General features: G+C 40.9%; 2 protein-coding genes across 3 annotated transcripts in view; one reads left to right on the forward strand and one right to left on the reverse strand.

The window, feature by feature from the left end:
* Positions 1-9,057, reverse strand: part of NAA15 (N-alpha-acetyltransferase 15, NatA auxiliary subunit) — a 63,393-nt gene extending 54,336 nt beyond the window's left edge. For both annotated transcript variants that reach the window (XM_045831031.1, XM_045831030.1), the window contains exon 1: positions 8,770-9,057. In XM_045831031.1, the coding sequence (XP_045686987.1) occupies positions 8,770-8,823 (54 nt within the window). In that variant the 5' untranslated portion in view covers positions 8,824-9,057. The remainder of the gene's footprint in view (positions 1-8,769) is intronic.
* Positions 9,058-9,299: 242 nt separating this feature from the next.
* NDUFC1 (NADH:ubiquinone oxidoreductase subunit C1) lies at positions 9,300-17,064 on the forward strand. Its single transcript, XM_045831253.1, has 5 exons — positions 9,300-9,432; positions 13,389-13,631; positions 14,180-14,283; positions 15,581-15,660; positions 16,839-17,064. Exons 2-4 carry the CDS (start codon positions 13,565-13,567, stop codon positions 15,638-15,640), a joined length of 231 nt encoding a protein of 76 aa, XP_045687209.1. The 5' UTR covers positions 9,300-9,432; positions 13,389-13,564; the 3' UTR covers positions 15,641-15,660; positions 16,839-17,064.
* Positions 17,065-20,046: the final 2,982 nt, after the last annotated feature.

Genomic DNA, 20,046 nt, shown 5'->3' on the forward strand with positions numbered 1-20,046 from the left:
CTCACTTCCCCTTCCTAAAGATTTGGTCTCAGTTCCCAAGCACTGATAATCAAAGGTGATCTTGTAATCTCCAAGCCAAATCTCTGAAAAATAAAAAAAGTACCATATTAATGGAAGCCATTATGGTAAAGAGAAAACTTCTTCTTAAATTGGAACCACACATGGAAGCAGAAAACAGACCCCTAAGGTTTTTTTTTCTAGATCTCTATTTTTAAAAGCAAACTTTCATTTCTCCTTTTATGTACAACCAGATAAAACAACTTTACAGGTGACACACAGAAATGTTTAATCTCCTCTACAAAAAAATCAAATGGAATCTTTAAGATTACAAATATCACTAGCTTCAAAATAAGATTAAAAGCAGATGACATGACTCTAGAGCACCCTAAAGATCACACACACACACACAAATATTACTACAACTGGTCAATGAATTCAGTCAAGTAGCTGGACACAAATATCCAGAAATCAGTAGGATTTTTATACGCCAATAATGAACTATCAGAAAGAAAAACAATCCCATTTACAATTACATTAAAAAAACACCTAGCAATAAATTTAACCAAGGATGTGAAAGAGCTGTACTCAGAAAACTGTAAGATGCCAAAAAAAGAAACAAATAAGTGGAAGCATATACTGTGTTCATGGATAGTAAGAATTAACATCATTAAAATGTCCATACTACCCAAAGCAACCTATAGATTCAACGCAATTCCTATCAAGATACCCTTGTCATATTTCACAGAACTAGAATTTTCCAAAAATTTATACAGAACTACAAAAGAACCTGAATAGCCACAGCAATCTTGAGAAAGAATAACAAAGTTGGAAGAGTCGTGCTGCTTGATATCAAAATATACTACAAGGCCATAGTAATCAAAACAGCATAGCCTGGCATAAAAACAGACATACATTATGTTAAGTGAAATAAGCCAGACAGAGAAAGACAAATACCATATGATTTCACTCATATGTGGATTCTAATGAACTAACTGAACTAACAAGGAAAATGGGAACAGACTCATTGATGAAGAGGATGACAGCTAACAGGGTGGGGGGAGGGGGAGCAAGGAGGTAAAAGGCTGGAGGGATTGAGGAAAAAGGACTCATGGACATGGACAACAGTGTGGTGATTGCTGGGAGAAGTGGGGTATAAGGTAATGGTAATGGAAAAAAATCCAATGCAGATTTTTAAAAAACTAGACATCTAGATCAATGGAACTGAATAGAAGGCCATACCTGTACAGTCAATTAATATTTGACAAAGGAGACAACAAGGTCATACAATGGTGTAAGACAGTCTACTCAATAAATGGTGTTGGGAATAATGGACAGGTACATGCAAAAAAAAAAAAAAATGAAATGAGACCACCTTTACACCATACACAAGAATAAACTGAAACTGGAGTTTATTAACTTAAATGTTAGACTCAAAACCATCAAAATCCTAGAAAAAAAACACAGGCAATAAATCTCGGACATTGCTCATAGCAATATTTTTTTTCTGATACATCCCTGTAAGCAAGAGAAACAAAAGAAAAAATAAATGGAACTACAGCAGACTAAAAAGTTTTTGAGTGGGGCAGGGGGCTGTGGTGGGGTGAAAATGGAGACAACTGTACTTGAACAACAATTTTTTTAAAAAACTAAGTTTTTGCACAGCAAAAGAAACTACCAACAAAATGAAAAGACAACCCACTGAATGGGAGAACGTATGTATTTGCTGGTAAATCTGGTAAAGAGTTAATACCCAAAATTTATAAAGAACTTATAAAACTCACCACCAGAAACAAAAATCCAATTAAAAAATGGGCAAAGAACTTAAATAGACACTTCTCCAAAGAAGACCTATGAAAAGATGCTCAATGTCACTGATCATCAGAGAAATACAAATTAAAACCACAACGAGATAGCACCTCACAACTGTCAGAATGGCTATCATCAGTAAGTCAACAAACAAGTGCTGGCGAGGATGTAGAGAAAAGGGAACCCTGTGCACTGCTGGTGGGAATAGATGGGTGCAGCCACTGTGGACTGGTACAGCCACTCCCTTGTGACCCGGTGATCCCATTTCTGGGAATATACTAAAAAAAAAACTCAAAACACTAATTTGAAAGAATATATGCACCTCCATCTTCACTGAGGTGTTATTTACAATAGCCAAGATTTGGAAGCAGACCAAGTACCCATCGGTGCCTGGATAAAAAAACTGTGGTACATGTACCGGACTGTGTAATACTTGACCATAAAAAAGAAGGAAATCTTACCTTTTACAACAGCAAGGACGGACCTGAAATCCATCCTTAGCATGGATGGACCATGCTAAGTGAAACACGTCAGAGAAAGACAAATACCGTATTATCTCAATTATACGCAGAATCTAATGAACAAAATAAACTAACAAAACAGAAACAGAGAGATACAGAGAACAGACTGACAGCTCTCAGAGGGGAAAAAGGTTGGGGGACTTAGTGAAAAAGGTGAAAGGATTAAGAAAAAAACTCAGACAACAGTATGGTGATTACCAGAGGGAAAGGTTGGGGGCTGCAGGAGGTTGGAAAGGATAAAGGGGGATAAATGACTTGGGGCAGTGAACACAAAATACAATATACAGTTGATATATTTTAGAATTATGTACCTGAAACCCATATAATTTTATAATCAATGTTACCCCAATACATTCAATTAAAAAAATAAGATTACAATTTTACCAGTAGGTTTCAGTAGAAATTTCACATTATACCAACTGACAATGTGTTCCTATTTTACTAAGCAAAGAAAATCTCAGTGAAATAGAGCATATCAGGTACTAAAAACATTAACCTGTCATTCTTTTCTACAGTGCAATTTTTATTTTACTTTTAAATAGCCCAAAAGATTGCTTTTATTAAATTACAATTTTAAGAAATTATTTTAATTCCAAATTAACCACTGAACAATATAATTCACAGCTTACCTAAGAGAAAAAAGAAACATACAGAACAAGTTAAACTAGTTTTTTAAAAGTTACAGCTTCAATTCAGGTTTATGCATCATGCATCATCACAAAACAGCGCAGACATACCAGGGAAGCTCCCAAGAGTCGAAAACACAATCACAGCATAAAATTCCCTCCCCTTCATACCCTGATTTTTATACTAAGAACCATTACTCTTTTAAACCGCTTTACTTGCTCTTCTCGCCATTAGCACTGGCAAATGACATTCTCCTCAAAACAATTTTCACTAAGAATATGGAGTTTTCCTTCAATGTGGCTACTGCCTGTAAGTAGAGAGCACAGTTTTATTTAGGTGTGAATGCTGATGGTTGGCTAGGCTGATTACTTCAATGGCTTGCTCTGACACCCCAGCTTCCAGCACACCTTTCCAAATTCTAAGAATTCAACTTGATTTTTTACATTTTCTCAAAGTGACTCACAAAGGACCTCTAAACTGAAGAAATTTCCCCTTCTAACATCTTGTAGTCAGAGCAGCACACACAGAGGCCCTCACTTTGACTGTCAGACCCAGTTGTAGAGCTTCATGAAACCACAAATGACCGAGCCTTGCAAAAAAAGCTGTGGTATCTGATTCAGCAAGCTCCTCACAACAAACATCCTCACTGAATCCCGATGCCATTTTTCTTCCGATGCTGAAACAATTTTTTAAAAATCAAATTTCCTCTTATTATGCTTTTGTGGTGGGGGAGAGGCCATGTAAACAAACTAATACTATGATTCATTCACAAATGAAACTTCCAAGTTCTACCAGGCAATACAGGTTCGGCCTGATACCCTACAATTACCTCACAGAGTCTACAAAGCCAAGGCCCAGCCTCACTCCCTTCCACGAAAATCTCTCTGCAAGCACAGTCCAAAGCTCCTTCTTTCTGGCCCTGTAGTCACTATCTTAACACTCATTTCATGCAACAAATGTGTCTCACATCTGTTACGGTACATTATTCTAACCAATTGGGATACAGCAATGAACAGAACAAAGTTCCTATTCTCATCAAACCTACATTTTAATTGTGCAAGACATGATAAGCAAATTACTTGTATACATATATGTCAGATGATGATAGGTAATATGAAGAAAAAAGAAATCAGAATGAAAGTAGGAAGGTTGAATTGGGGAGGACTTGTCCTGGCTGAAGAAGGCCTCAGTATATCCCATTTAGAGGACATCTGAGCAGAATTCTAAAAGAAGAGATGAGCCATGCAGGTATCTGGGAGAGAAAATTCTGAACACTTCTTTGCATATGATCCCTTATATGACCTAGTTTTCTTTTTTTTGGTCCAAAAACACTTATATGATCAAAAAAGACCTTACCTGAATCACTGCTCTGAGAGAACTGCATCATCAGAAGCAGAATCATTTTAAAAAATAAGAAAGCACACTAAGCAAAGCGACCCCCTTCAGGTAAGGCCAGCTGCCCCGCAGACCCCCAGCCTTCCAACCGCACAGGGCACCATGTCCACCCCGGAGACACTGTCTGTTAACTGTCTAAAATATAGCCCCTCGCATGTGGCTATCTGAATTTAAATTAATTAAAATTACAAATTCAGTTCCTCAATCCCACTGGCCATTTTTCAAGTATACAATAGCCACATGTGGCTAACGGCTATCATATTGGACAGAGCGGACGTAGAACTGCAGAAAGTTGTATTCTGCAGTACAGATGTTAAGTTTTCAATAAATCACAAATATTATCACCCTGCTGAGCTACTCCTCTTACCACTTTTCCAGGAAAGGAAAATTCTGTTCTTTAGACTTTAAACTAACAACATAAATCATTCAGGCAAAAGTCCAAAAATAGATTAATGATGTACAATATTTTAAGTACTCCCAACTTAGATGTTTTTCTTACAGCTCACATTAACATTTAAAGAAAAAGAAAGCAGCAACAGTTACCAATCTAGCAAAACTGGACTGAAAGGCAAGAGAGCATGTCCAACTTTTCCAAGTGGGCTAAAAAATAAAGAGGTGTGGATTTTCCTTGACAGCCACTTTTCTCCCACCCTTCACCCTTCACATCCTGAGAAAGTGGTGTAAAAATCTGAAAAACCTCTCAAACTGTTTACATAAACAAATCACATCAAGAGTAGGCAAAGCCATAATTTTTTAATGACTATTTTTTCAAATTGTTAAAATAGTATGTCATTACAGCAACAAAACACCCCACAAAACCACTTCTGGCAAACACAAACATCTTTTCTTTAAACTAAACTCCTACATAATATATATCACATTAAATTCATCCCTCGCCCTTGTGCTAGATGAATTATAAACAAGACACATTTCTGGTCATTTTGACCAACTTATGATAATGTTTTATAGTCAGAAAACAGTAATGTGGGGGGAAAAAATGGGCCAACTATGCAACAAGATTAAATTTTAGATATCAACTAGACTAGAACAAGCCAGGCAAATCCACTACAGAAAGTGAAATTTTTTTGCAAACTGTTGTGTAAGCCAGCTTTTCTTTGAAAAAAATTAAGGCAAAAACATACTTCATTCTTTTGAAATTGAAGTTTCAAATTTTTTTAAATATAAACTAATCTCATTTCTTACACAGTTTACTACAAATAAGTATAGTACAACTAACATAGTAGCTCAAAAACTGAATGCTGCTGAAATGATTTAGGTTACTGACCCAGCAACATTTGATTACAGGGCATTGGCAGGGAGGGAGTCCAACCTTTTGGCGTCCCTCAGCCACAGTGTAAGAAGAGTTGTCTTGGGCCACACATTAAATACACTGCGACACGTGATCACAAAAAATCTCATAGTGTTTCAAGTAAATTTACGATGCTGTGTTGGGCTGCATTCAGAGCCATCCTGGACCTCGTGCACTGAACACCCCTGCTAGAGTATGCCCAACTTCTTCTTTATCCAACGGGGGAGAAGAGGCTTACAGTCAAAAGAACTATTACAACAACTGAGGAAGCAAATACAATTTTGAAAAAGGAAATACTAATTTTACTTTTGGTTAGTAATATTTTTTCCTTTCCCAATGTAAAAGAACAATTAAGGACACATCATATCCCCTTTGTTTTTCATCTAGTGTGATTTTCACGTTTCTTCTGCATACACCTTATTCCTTTAGCACTTTGACTTTAGCAATTTAATTAAACGTTTTGCACTACAACCACTACCAAAAACAATTTGTTAATGATGCTTAACCAAAAATTATTATTCTATGAAGTTGAATTGTGGTAAATCCGTATCAGAGAATTCTACTCAGCAGTAACAAGGAACAAACTATTGACATACCCAACAACTTGGAGGAATCTCAAGAGAATCATGTTGCATGAAGAGGCCAATTCTAAGTTATACACTTTTTAGTAAACATTCTTGAAATGGCAAAACTATAGCAATAGAGAACAAATTAGCAGCAGTTGCCAGAGTTCGGGGTAGAAAGGATGGGAGGGAGGTGGGTGTGGATGGTAATAGAGGGATCCTGGAGCTGTTGGAACTGTTCTGCATATTGACTTGTGGTAGTTATAAAATCTACACAAATTAATAACACTGCATAGAACTAAACACACAAAAGGAGTTCAAGTAAAATAGAGAAATATGAATAAGATCGGTAGATTGCATCAACGCTACGATACTGAAATAGTTTTATAAGACATTAGCATTGTATTAACTGGATGGGTTCAAGGTATTCTTTGTTAAAATACGTGTGACCTTTTAAGTTATCTCAAAATAAAGTTTGATTTTTTAAAAAGTGCTACCCTACCACTTGGGAGAAATTGAGTATGAACTGGGTATTAAACAATATTAGGGAATGATTAATAATGATATTATGGTTTTATATAACAATTGCCTTACTCTTAGGAAATGCTTGCTGAAGCATTTTGGAATAAAGTATTATGTATGTCTGCAACTCACTTTTATTTCTTATATATGGGGAAAGAGAAAGCAAATCCAGCAAAATGTTAAATATTAAATCTAGTAAAGGGTTTATGAGTGCTTTTTTGTACTCTTCTCTCAGCTTGAAGCTTTTCAAAATAAAGAACTGGCCCTGACTGCTGACTGCTATGTGGCTCAGTGGACTGAGTGCTGACCTGTGAAGTGAAAGGTTGCTGGTTCAATTCCCAGTCACAGCACATGCCTCAGTTGTGAGCCAGGTCCCCAGTGCCTCTCACACATGGATGTTTCAATCCCCCTCTCTCTCCCTTCCCTTATCTCTAAAAATAAATAAAATATTTCCAAAAAATGTAAGAAAAGAATTGGGGAAGATTAAATACAAACTGCTACTCTTAAATTATTTAATTTGAAGCTACACACCAATTACTCTTTTCAATGGTTTAGAAGTAAATAAAGTGTTCTGGCAAACTATACTCTAGTCCCACCTACACTCTAATTAGTCTTAAATAAAATGGCAATAAGGATTTCAAGGAAGCTAAGAGTTACATGGTATTGGATGTGACTTTCTGATGTCTTTCAACATGAATCCACTAAATCTGTAAGTCATATACATATTTTTGTAAAACCAAAGTTAGTTCAATGTGGATTACTCTTTCTTATTTCTAGAAAAACTGGATCCCCAGAGTTGCTCTACTTTTCAAACAAGTGAAATAAATTGAAACTGCAAGAGAAAAAGCAAACACTTTGGTACACACACTCCAAACTTTAAAAGTCTTAAGTTTGGCAAATATAGTTAATTATTTCACAAGAAATGTTTGCATGCAAGAGCAAGCCACATACTAAGTGCCAAACAAACAAACAAACAAACAACGTCCTACAATGTGTTCATTATAGTGCCAAGGAGACAAGATATATTTTATGATGTAAATAGTCCCTCCAAACATCATTGCATTTATGGTACCAAAAAAAGGAGAGGACATCGCACACATTCGAAACGAAAGGAATGAGTGAGTTTTAAGTGTCAAGAGATCCACCTCAAAAGTTCTTATATTCTCTTTTCTCTGCTACTAAATTTTTCCATCGGTGTTAATGCACTTTCGCCTGCAAGAAAAATCCCAGTCTAGAACATCTCAACTAAAAGCTCTTAACTTTTCACTTCCTACCGGACCGCCCCCGCGCAAGGTGCCCCACCTCGCCGGGAGAATGATGGGGTGGGGCTGTTTCCCGCTCAGAAACTAAGAAATTAATGTCCCTTTCCTACTCTAGAAAGGAGTTAAAAAGAGAGGCCGAGAAGCTGGAGACTCAAATATGCAACTGACCAAAAGAGAGTCGTATAGAAAGCTTCCTTTTCTCTTCTGAACTCCTTCCTTCCTTCCCTCCTTTCAGGTCATTCAGTGACTCTGAGCCGGGCGGGGACAGGTGAATCCCAGGAGGAGAGGAAGAGGGAGGGACAGACGACGGAGGGAAAGCCGCGCTCGGGCAATGAATGAGCTGTGCCGCATCCGCACCACCTGTTCCTTCCAAGGGTACCACCCCGATCTGCCGGCAGGGTTCCCGCACCACCCGGGCCGTGACTCCTGCCCGTACTGCCGGCTTCCCTCCGAAAGGCTGGGCCTGTCCTCCCTTCGCTCGGTGGGGTGTATGAAAACCGGCAAAGTAGAAGCCGGGAGAACAGGGCCTAGTCCGGAACCACGGCCTCCGAAGCAAGGGGATGGGAGGAAGAAGCCTCGGGTCCCACGCGCACGAACCGAAGTGGGAACCACAAGGAGGGGACGAGACAGTTCATTCGGCCTAAGAGTAGGAAGGCGGGGTCCCGGGCCACGGTGGCTCGGTGCCCGTCCGGCCGAGGTTACGGGTGACAGGCCCCGGTACCGGCTGAATCCTTCCCACTGCTTGCTCGGAGCTTCACACTTACTAAGATCCGCTTGAAGAGAGCGTTCTCCTTGGGCGGGAGGCTCACGGCCGGCATCGTTCCGGCTCCTCCCGCTGCTCCCGCCACCGCCCGGCTCGGTCAGTGTGTTTGTCCGACCGCCGCCGCCGCCGTTCCCTGGCTGCTTCAGCCTTGATTGCCTTGATCCACCGCCACCACCAGGCCTCGGGTGTCACAGCGTCGCCCAACCCCGACACCCCCCTTCCCCTCGTTGTCCTTTTTCCTTTCTCACTTAACGTTGCCGCCGCCTCCCCCCCCCTCCCACCACGGGTCTCCGTCGGCGGTTCACGTGGTAACTGAACAGACCGACAGAAGCAGCCAAAATGGCGGACGCGAAGGGCTTTCGCACCCGGGTCACATCTTCTAGCACGCAGGCGCGATGACCTCCTTTCCCCACCTCTTCTGTCCTGGAGCTTGCTGGGAAACTTGGAGGCCCGCCTCGGGCCGGGGCCGGCAGGATCGCTCCAGGCCCCGCCCATCCTGTGGCTACCGAGGGTTTTGGAGGCGGCGAAGAAGAGAGGACTGAAGGGTCAACTTTGGTTTCGATCGCCTATAAAAAATAGCCTTCCCGCTGTTAGACTGCCCTTTCGTTCACTGAATCGACTTTCACGACTGATCATACCTTGAGCTTGCAGTGCTAAAATGCAGGTATTCAAGGAGCGCTGTGTTTGATCATGGACAAAGTGCCTAATTAAGTGGGGGGGCACGGGGAGGGGGCGGAGAGCAAAAGGCTTCACGCCAGTGGGGGACTTTAAAACATATGGAGAGAAGGGTGCTTAATGGAGTCTAATAAACGTGAAACAGCTGAGCAATTAAATGGACTTGGTTGGAGTACTGGCGATTTAGATGGTTCCTTAAGACGAGCCTGGAAAGGTAGTCAGCCAGATCCAAAGTGTCATTTTGCACTGCCAAAGAAGCATGTAAATGCAAAAGTGTGTTTTTATTTCATACTTGAATCCATACATTGCAAGGTCGACGACTGTCTGAGTCACCTTCGGGTAGTAGAGTTAGGGACACTGACTCCCCTGGAGCTGGCGTCTAGCTAGTGCTTTACATTGTGACTCCTTGAACTCCCCATCACCAGAAATCCTCAAATCTCAGAAGCCTAAGGGTATCTGCCAAAGATACTAGGAAACCGCTGCAGTAGGCAGGGTGGGACCAGATGCCCACCCACTAGGGCCTCTTCCACATATATGTCATTTCATTAACAATCACAGTAAAACTAAATGTTTTTAGTAGTTTATTTTTATTGTATTTTTTCCATTACCATTTACCCCCCTTGTACACTCTTCCACCTCCACCCACCCGCCTGAACTAAGCTTTAAAAGTGGCATTCCATTGTTGATCTACAATTTTTCACATCGTATGAGCCATTTTTACCCTTGATTATTTTTGGTGTAAAGATTTTCATTTATTTATTTTCAGACAGAGGGGAAGGGAAATAGGAACATCAATGTATGATTGCCTCTAGCTCGCCCCCTACTGGGGACCTGGCCCGAAACCCAAGCATGTGTCCTGACTGGGAATCAAACTGACTACCACTCTTTGGTTCGCAGTCTGGCACTCCATCCACTGAGCCACACCAGCCAGGGCCTCTTGAGTATTTTTTTTCTCTCCAGATCCTGAATTTGATCCATACCATTCTTTGCATCATGAATCATTAAATAATATGCGCCATAGCTTTCCTCTTTTAAATTTATTTACCCAGATATTTTATTGGTTTCACTTCCTCTTCCTTCACCCTCTCTGGAAGATGTGAGTTAATGTTTCCCAGTGGAAAAATCTGGGACTAATGCTGGGGTTTTCTGCTATCTCCAACTCCCTCTCCTTTTGCATGGGCCAATCATAAGGTTTTAGTAGTCAAAGCCTGGAATTGCCTCAGTTTCTGTGATCTCTCTTCAAAAGTTTCATTAAGGAAATTATTTTGGAATATGGCCAGTTTTTTAATCTTAACTTAAAAAAAATAAAACTAAGAATAAACTTAGAATTCATAAAAACAGTTAATTTGTAGTAATCTTTGAACTTCACTGTCCCCTTTAAAAGGTCTTTCTTTTAATTATCTGAACTATAAAAAGATAGACTGTCTGACTTCAGATTGTGTTCGGGTTTAGGGTTTTTTTTAAGATTAGGTTTAAGGTTAGGGTTAGGGTCAGAATTACATTTAGGATTAATGTTATGTTTGTGATTAGTGATAGGGTTAAGGTTTAGAGTTATGGTAGGGTTAGGGTTAGGGTTGGTTTCATATCCAAAAGTCCCTATAGAAAAATTATGTGCTATGGTTTTCTAAATTTCTCCTGTAAATAAGATAGTTTTCCCCCCCGGAGGAAGAAATTTTCTGGTCTGTGAAACAAATAGTAGTTTCCATCAGAAGCTAAGCACCTAAACAGTTGAGCCAGCGATATAGTTTGGCAAATGTTATTCTTTTTGGCTGATAACAAATACCAGTTTTTAAGATTCAGTGAATACTAGTGTGAGTCAACATTTAGCTGAATCATATCCTAGTTAAAATGGACCAGAGGCACAGATAACAGTTGGACCACGCAGTCAGTGACTTGATAGCCTGAACTCAACAATAAAATATCTACTCTAATAGGTCACCACTGTTGGACAGATGGAGATTCTATTTATGCTGTGGATGACAGCTATGCAGGAAGGGAACATATCTCAGGCTAAATGATGATGACAGTGGCGGTGGTGAGTTCATCTTACCCCAAATATTTGCATATGACTACTGTCAAAATGCCACCTCCCCCCAAAATCAACCAGAAATAAAAATGTAAAGCACTCATCCTGCAAACTTTAATTCCACAAAAGAGATATGTAGAGGGACTAAATCTCTGGTTTTCTAGCTGCTAATTCAAATCTTTTTCCTTTGCCTGAGTCATAAATAAGGTTTCAGCATTCAAATTCTGGAGATGCTTAAATAACTCAAATTCTGGAGCTGCTTAATAATGCATTCAAATCTGAAGATGCTTAAAGATGTAGCAACTTCTACCAAAATATCAGACCTATTAGCTCCTGGCTGGAACTGCTTCACCAGGATTCTTTTCAAGACGTGGTTTCACCTACGGCTGCCCACTCCAAGTGTAGGGTTCCACCAGCTCCAACACCCTGAGAGAAATGTGCTTATACTTCATCACTTTCCCAAAATATACACCAGTAAGGCTTCCAAGGGCCAAAAGAACAAAACAGCCTTTTCCAGTAGCAGTACTGAAATTTGCAATTTGCTTCCTGGCTCTGCGTGCTCTGACTAAACCGAGGCTTTTGTTCTGACTTGTTAGATCCTAGCAAAAGCTGTGTCAGGACACGTTTCCAAGGGATGGTGTAGAAAGGATAAACGGCTGAAGGGTTGCTGAGTGGACAAGAAGAGGCAAAGTTGAGAACCAACAACTGAGTCAGCATGTTAGCCGAGCAGTGTGCTTACATGAGCATGAGTCCAGGAGGCTGAAACTAGGTTACAAACTTTAAAGTGATTCACAGTTCAGCAATCAATGTAGCCATCGGTTACACATAAAAATGAACCAGAAAGCATCATACAATCATTTTACTCTGAGGTTAATAATTTTTGGTTAAGCTTCTTTTTCAGTAACATAGTTAAAGAAAATATAGAAGGAAAAGAGATGTGTTAACATTTATCTTGCTTTTAAAATGAGCCCAAATGACATGAGGCTGGAAGGATTAAGGTATTAAAATTTCACCTATACATATTTTTACAAGGTCTTTAGACATCAAATCAAAATGAGAATTCAGTGCACAAAAATCTGGTTTGATTGTGAAAAACAAAACCTGTGGGTCAGTATGATGTCTTTTAATAGGCAAAACCAAGTACAGTACTTTAAAAACTAGGCCACCCAACGACCCTATAGGATCCTATAGGATAGGTTTTATGTTACAGATGTAAAACTGAGGCACCGAGAGGTTAAGTAATTTGCCTAAAAGTCATACAGCTAAAAAGGTGTGAGCAGGAATGGCACTTTGAACCCTGCCCTTCAGCTCAAGGCCTCAGGAGACTGTTATATGGGCTAAGGAGGACCTCTGACTCGGGGATCAGAAGACCTGAACCTGAGCCCCACCCACCTCCCCCAGCGGGCTGATCTTGAGCAAGTCAGGACACTTCTTTTAAAATGCGAGGGTTCTCTTCTCCCCACAGGGTTGTGAGGCTTTACTATGATAGTGCAAGTAAACAGACTTCAGGAACTGTAGGAGGGCTTTCCAAAATGTGAATTGTAATATGTCAGCCTGGATGAATAGCTTGTCTTCTTAGAGCTCCAGCTGTAAATTGAAGATAATCATGGCATGTCATGCAGTCGTTGGGAAGATGAAAGAAGACAATGCACGTAAACTATATGATGCATTCATACACGGTACCCGGAACACAAAAGTCAATCAACGTGTTATTATCCAACAAAACACTTCATTTTCAGTTTTCTGGCTCCTGACGGTAGATTATAGTAAATCTCTTGGTGAGTGTCCCTAGGGGAGGGGTCTGAAATAAACTCTCAGAGGACAGAGAAGAAGATAAACTACCTCCTCCTCGCCCCGCTCCCTTCTTTACCATCTACAGCTTTAATAATTTCCTTCCTAACCACCCATTTTACAAACAGGAGACGGAGCGGAGGAGTGGGAGCACTTGGCCGTAACTGCGATTCTCAGCTAAAGCCTCTGTGCGGCGCGGCTGCGGAGCCGGCGAGCCCCGCGCCTCCAGACGCCAGGGGGCGCTCGGCCGGGAGCCGACTCCGGGAGAGACCCCATTCAGGGAGGCGGGGTCCGGCCTGGCAAGATGGCGCCGTCCACGCTGTTGCGGTCCCTCCCTAGGCTGCTCGCCCCGGCCAGGCTCCCGGGGGGCTGTGAGTATCCCTCCTTGTGCAGGCCGACCTGACCTCCCAGCCTGTCCTTCCCAGGGTGAACCCAGCTCGCGGAGACAGGGAACGGCTCCGGCCCGGGATCGTCCTGCCGTGACCTTCGCCCGCCGGAGCCCACCTCTACTCCTACCCCTGACTCCGCTCCCCGTCACGCTCCGCCGACCCTCCTCCGAGTGCCACCCTTTCCCCTCTTGGTGCGCGTGAGAGACTTTGGGTTCCTCCGACCCCCTCTTTGCAGGAGGGGAGACTCTCCTGGGGGTCGCCCCCTCCCGAGTCTTCCGAGGGTCCGCAAAAACCAGTAAATGAGGCTTTGAAGAAGCCCGAGGGCCAGGGACGACCGCTCTGGCTCTGCTGGCCCAGGACGAGTTACTTGACCTCTTTGAACCTGTTTCTTTGGCAGTTTAAGCGAGGGCGCGGGGGGGGGGGGGGGTGGTGAATGGGAAAATTAAATGCGACAATGCGCTTGTTAACGTTAGGTGTTTTTCCAGCAAGGTGACAAATTACTGATTGACAGACTCTCTGTCCCCTTCCAGCGTCAGCGCGGTCAAAGTTCTACGTTCGAGAGCCGCTACATGACAAACCGGACTGGCTGAAAGTGGGGTTGACCTTGGGCACTTCCGCCTTCCTGTGGATCTATGTGAGTCGTGTTCCCGTGCGTCGTGCGCCCCCAGCCCAGCGGGGAGGAGAAACGTCCGTGTGAGATTGAACGTCATGAGCTAATCCCCGGCGCGGTAGCCTAGGGATACAATTGCTGATGACATATTTCTCCGTGAGGGGAATCTCAAGGACTAAAAATTTCATTGGCATCGACAAAATTTGATGCAGTTGAAATTTCTGTCATTCGTTGTTACTTAGCATGGTTTTCTCACCAATGGCAGTATTACTCATATTATCCTTTATTTTATTTATTAATGAAGATGGAGGTTGCTTGGGATTTTATGAAAGCATTTTTTTTCAGATGCCATGGAGACAAACCATCAATGAACGAGTTATTACAATTTAAACCCCATTAGACTTCCAAAACATAAGATTTTAGTCATTGGTTTGTATGACACATTGTTGGAAATTGTACTGAGTATGTAGGTATGTAGCAGCCTTTTGTTTGTTTTTTTGTTTTTTTGTTTTGTGGGGCTTTTGGTCTTTACAACATGCCAAATGCTTTATATGCAAACACTCATTTAATCTTCTCAACAACACTATGTGGTAAACACTTATTGTTGACCTGTAACAAATGAAGAAAACACTTGGAGAAATTAGTTTGCTGAACCCTGTTCTCCCTAACTTCAGAGCTGGCTGCACTACAGACCAATTTATACATTTCTCGTTTAAAGTTTTCCTAAAAAGGAGCGTGATTGCTTCCGAGAGCTCTGATTGAAATTAAATCTCTAATTGCAGTGAATGTCACCCTACATCAACCATTGTTCCGTTGCGTATTCTGTCAGACAGTGGTTCTGGAAAAGTGGCCGTCCTCCGAGACGTCTAATCGATACACATAGAGTGGGTGTGGGGTTATTCATTCACCCCCAGCATCAAATTTCTAAGGTTAGAAGTGTAATTCCCACCCACCAGCAAGCCTGGACCCCATTCACTGACCAAGGCCTGCTTTGCTGTGTGGGTTTAGCCCCTCTGTGGTAAGGCATCCCATTAACTACCCACTGAATGAGGTAACTTACTTGGCAAAAGTTAAAATTAAACTTTTAAGAGTTGTCTTGTCAGATTATAATGAACAGGCATATAACGTCAGATTATAATGAACAGGTGTATACTTTTCTTAGTTTTTGGACTTTTGCATCTCCTAGCTTTTTATTTCTAACTAGAATAGTTGTAGCTCTTTTCATCTATCCTTATTCCTTTGCAAAATATCAGTATTAGCCTTCTCCTGTTTAATTTACAGAAAGATTACATTTCTAATTGTAATTGTTACCTCCTTCTAGCTCATCCAGCAACATAGAGAGGATGTTTTAGAGTATAAAAGAAGAAATGGGTTGGAATAAACTTTTAAAATATGAATACAGTAAGTATGCAATTTTTATAGAATGAATAGATTTTGCAAGTTAATTTGAACTCTTTTTAAGTAATGTATTTTGGGAGGGGGTTTGTAGTAGGTTTATGCTTCTTAGAGCACCTATCTTCCTATTTGTGACAAATTTATGAATTTTTAGTACCTTGGCTCTATCATCACTTAATATAAACATTTTTAACCATAGTGCTTTATGTTGAAAGAAAATTATGTTTAAGAGTGAAACCAGGCTCTGGCAGGGTGGCTCAGTGGGTTAGAGCTTCATCCCGATACCTCAAGGCTGTGGGTTCAATCCCTGATCAGGGCATATACAAGAAGCAACCAATGATGCATAAAAAAGCGAAACAACAAATCGATGTTTCTCTCTCTCTCTTCTTTCTCTAAAGTCAATCAGTAATTCTTTTTAAAGAAGAATGAAACCAAAGTCATATTATTTAATTAAATCTAATGGGACTATACCCAGTACCTTCGTGGCATGTATGGTAAGTTATCATTGTCTGTGGATATATTTCCTCTTTTTTTAAATCCTCACCTGAGGACATTTTCATTGCTTTTAGGGAGAGAGAGAAACATTGATTGGTTGTCTGCTATATGCACCTGGACCCCAACCCAGGATTATGCCCTGACCAGGGATTGGACCCACAACCTTTTGGCTGTGGGACAGTGCTCCAATCAGCTGAGCCACACTGGAGTGCATAAATCCTTTTAAATAAACCCTGTATTAATCCTTCTGGAAAATAAAAAGTCACACTTAAAAATCTCAACTTTCATAGATTAGGTTGATTAAAGTAAATATCTGCTAAATAAAATAGTAATCACTAATATACATTTTTTTCTCCCATATTAACACTCAACCTTGGCTCTTTAAGGTTTGATTACCCAAAACTTCTGAATTTTTTTCTATTAATGTCACCTTGCTCATATCATTACTTCAGTCAGCCAATCAAGAGATAAAAATGAAATAGGTATTTAAATCAAAGCCAGATGTTTTTGCTTTTTTTTTTTTGTAGTTCAAATAAAATATTTTTTGTTGTAACTTAAAATGAGGGGTTGAGACTCTATGGATTTTTTTCCTAGACTTGTCTTGATGCTCTAAGGTAAATTATTTAGAATGATCTAATTTTAATATTTCTGCTGGTTATTGCTATAGTTTTTTTTTCTTTTCATTATAGGTATGTTCTATATTCCAATGAAAGCAGTTCCAGTCTGTTGAATTGTAAACGTGAGAGAAAAGTTGTATGTGAAAGTATGTCATTAGCATTTGTGTTTTGCACCATTAAGTGAAAAAATAAAAATATTTCTGTATTCTTCAGATTTCATATACTATGGCAGTGTTGAAAATGTGAATTCTAATGCACATGAAATAATAAAAACAAAGCAAAGGAGAAAAAAAGAAAATGTGAATTCTAAGGTGTATTATTAGACGTATTTCCTTGTGGAAGTTACCATCTGATAACAGGGTCAGAGGTCGCCAAAGACCCATCGGTAAGAAAACTTTCTAGGGAGACAGATTAAAAAATCACTGCTGAAGGATTTATTCCTTACATTAACTTTGAATTTCTAATCATAACACTTATTCTTTAGAATAAGAACTACTTTATTAATCAAAATACAAAAGAGCCCAAATACTCTTTTCTTCTAGGTGAGTCATTTTGGTGAAGTCAGAAAGTGAAGTTGAATCCTATTATTAGAATTTCTTCTCACTCCATTTCTTTCATTTTGAATGATTTTCACCAGGATGACTGGTGATGGCAACACAGGTTTGTTGTCCCTTTTTGCTGGTGTTACTTTCATCCAATGAATAGCAAACTCCTGAGTGTTTCAAAAAGGAGGGGAGGAGTTAATAGACACAAATTGAAATACACCTCATTTATTCTTCATCAAAACCCTTTCTTGTGCATCAATTAAAACTTATTTACATACCACTTTGTTAACTTGTAATTTAAACACAGTATACCATACATTTAAAAGTTCATTATTTGTGTCCCTATTCTGATGTTTAGTGGAAGGTTTCTTGCCTTATAATTGGCTTTATATATGTTTTAGGGTCTGGCCAGCACTGTGGGAGATTCATGCAAGACCGTGGGAAGTCACTTCTGAAAATACATTCAGAGTTACATTATTTTAGATAATTATTTAATCCAAATTCAGTGAAAGACCAGATAGAACAGTAACTATTTAAACTTTTGTCAATTCGGAGTCCTAGCTGACAGAGCTGAGAGGACCTTAGGGGTCATGCAGACCAAGCTCATAATTTTACAAATGCAGAACCAGAGGTGAAGAGTGATTTGTGCGTCACTGTGGTAAGTAGAATACTGGAGCCCAAAGGTGACCATGTCCTCCTCCCTGGAATCTGTGTACATGCTAAGGGAATTGAGGTTGCAGGTGGAATTAAGTTTGTTCATCAGCTGGCATTGAGATAGGGAGGTTATCCTGGGTTAGCTTGTTGGGCCCCACTGTGATTACAAGGGTCTTTGTAAGTGGAGAGGGATGCGAAAGTGTGTGTGAGTGAAGCCGTGTGAGGGAGAGGCGACAGACCATTGGCACCTCTGACGATGGAAGGGGGCCAAGAACCAAGGAATGGAAAAGCCGGTCACACAACCCTGTTGTCACCTTGAGTTTAGCCCATTGAGACCCCTATCGGTGGATTTCTCACCTACAAAACTCTAAGAGAGTAAGTCTTATGTTTTAAACTACTAAATTTGTTATAGTAGCAGTAGAAAACTACTATTGTCACATGACGATGGAGACCAAGAAGTCAGGTATCAAGTCCCAAATCAGGACACTTTCCACTAAAACACGTGTTGTGTTTTTTTTTTTTTTAAGATACCATTTATTTTTAGAGAGGGGAAGGGAGGAAGAAAGAAGGAGAGAAACATCAATGTGTGGCTGCCTCTTGTGTGCCCCTCCCACTGGGGACCTGGCCCGAAACCCAGGCATGTTCCTCGACTGGGGATCACACCGGTGACCCTTTGGTTCACAGGCTGGCACTCAATCCACTGAGCCACATCAGCCAGGGCTCCCCTAAAACACTTTAAAAAGTTCATATTCCTGAAGGGAATGGAGGACTAAGACATTTGAAATTCTGGAATCTCCTGGCTGGCGTAGCTCAGTGGATTGAGCATGGGCTGCGAACCAAAGTGTCGCAGGTTCGATTCCCAGTCAGGGTACATGCCTGGGTTGCAGGCCATGAGACCCCCAGCAACCGCACATTGATGTCTCTCTCTCTCTCTCTCTCTCTCTCTCTCTCTCTTTCTGTCTCTCTCTCTCTCCCCCCTCTCTTCCCTCTCTAAAAATAAATAAATAAAATCTTAAAAAAAAAATTCTGGAATCTGATAGCCTTAGTTGGAAATAAAATATAACTGCAATAACACCATCTACTGTGTGTCTGGCCTTGAGAATAGCTGCCCTGTGTGGACTTGCATCTTTTTAGAGGGAAAGAGAAAAAGGGAGAGAAACATCAGTGAGTGGTTGCCTCTCACATGGGCCCCACTGGGGACCTGGCCTGTAACCCAGGTGTGTGCCCTGATTGGAAATCAAACTGGCGACCCTTTGGTTTGCAGCCCACACTCAATCCACTGAGCCACACCAGCCAGGGCTGGACTTGCGTCTTGATCATTGCCGGAATAACTCCAGGGGGAGCCATTCGTGAAGACCAGGGCCATGGGAGAGAACTTCATGCAGTGATGAAAATGTCCTGTCTGCTATCCAGTGCTATCCTGTCTCCTATCTGCCATTCCAATGCATTTGGAATGTGATTAGGGTGACTTAGTTTTTAATACTTAATATTAGTTAATCTAGGTAGCCACAAGGGGCTGGTAGTTGCTGTGTTAGCACATAGATTACCCTATGAGTAAACACCTAAAGCTGGGCTATGTAGAATGCTGACAAAAAAAAACAAAACACCTTTCTAAATTAAAAACTGAAACCCCATTCAAACTACGTTAACCTAGAAAAAGGTGGTGAGGATACAGAGTGACTCAGACCCCACAATAGGAATACATCTGGGCTCAGACATAATCAGGGCCTGGGGCTCAAATGTCATCAGGGCTTCTGCTCGTGGCTCTGCCATCTGTACATCTGCTTTAGAGCATATCTGCACACAGACCCCTTCCCCAGTGCACGCTGTAAAGAGCTGGCCACCGCCAGTAGCTCCTGGGTTTACATTTCAGTTCAAGAGTCACTGAACTGAAAAAGAATCCTGATTCTAAATTCCCAAGAGGACCCCTAGTCAAATGATGGTTCCTTTAATCATAACATAAAGGGCCCCATGAAAAAGGATGCAGGTGAACTGTAGTCACACAAAAAAAAAATGCATTCAAGTTTTTTATTAGACCAAAATCAGTTTGACCATTTTTCAGATTTAGTGTCTGTGAGGTA

This window comes from Phyllostomus hastatus, unplaced genomic scaffold (assembly GCF_019186645.2).
Source record: "Phyllostomus hastatus isolate PE091 unplaced genomic scaffold, TTU_PhHast_1.1 phas_contig_159, whole genome shotgun sequence".
NCBI lineage: Eukaryota > Metazoa > Chordata > Mammalia > Chiroptera > Phyllostomidae > Phyllostomus > Phyllostomus hastatus.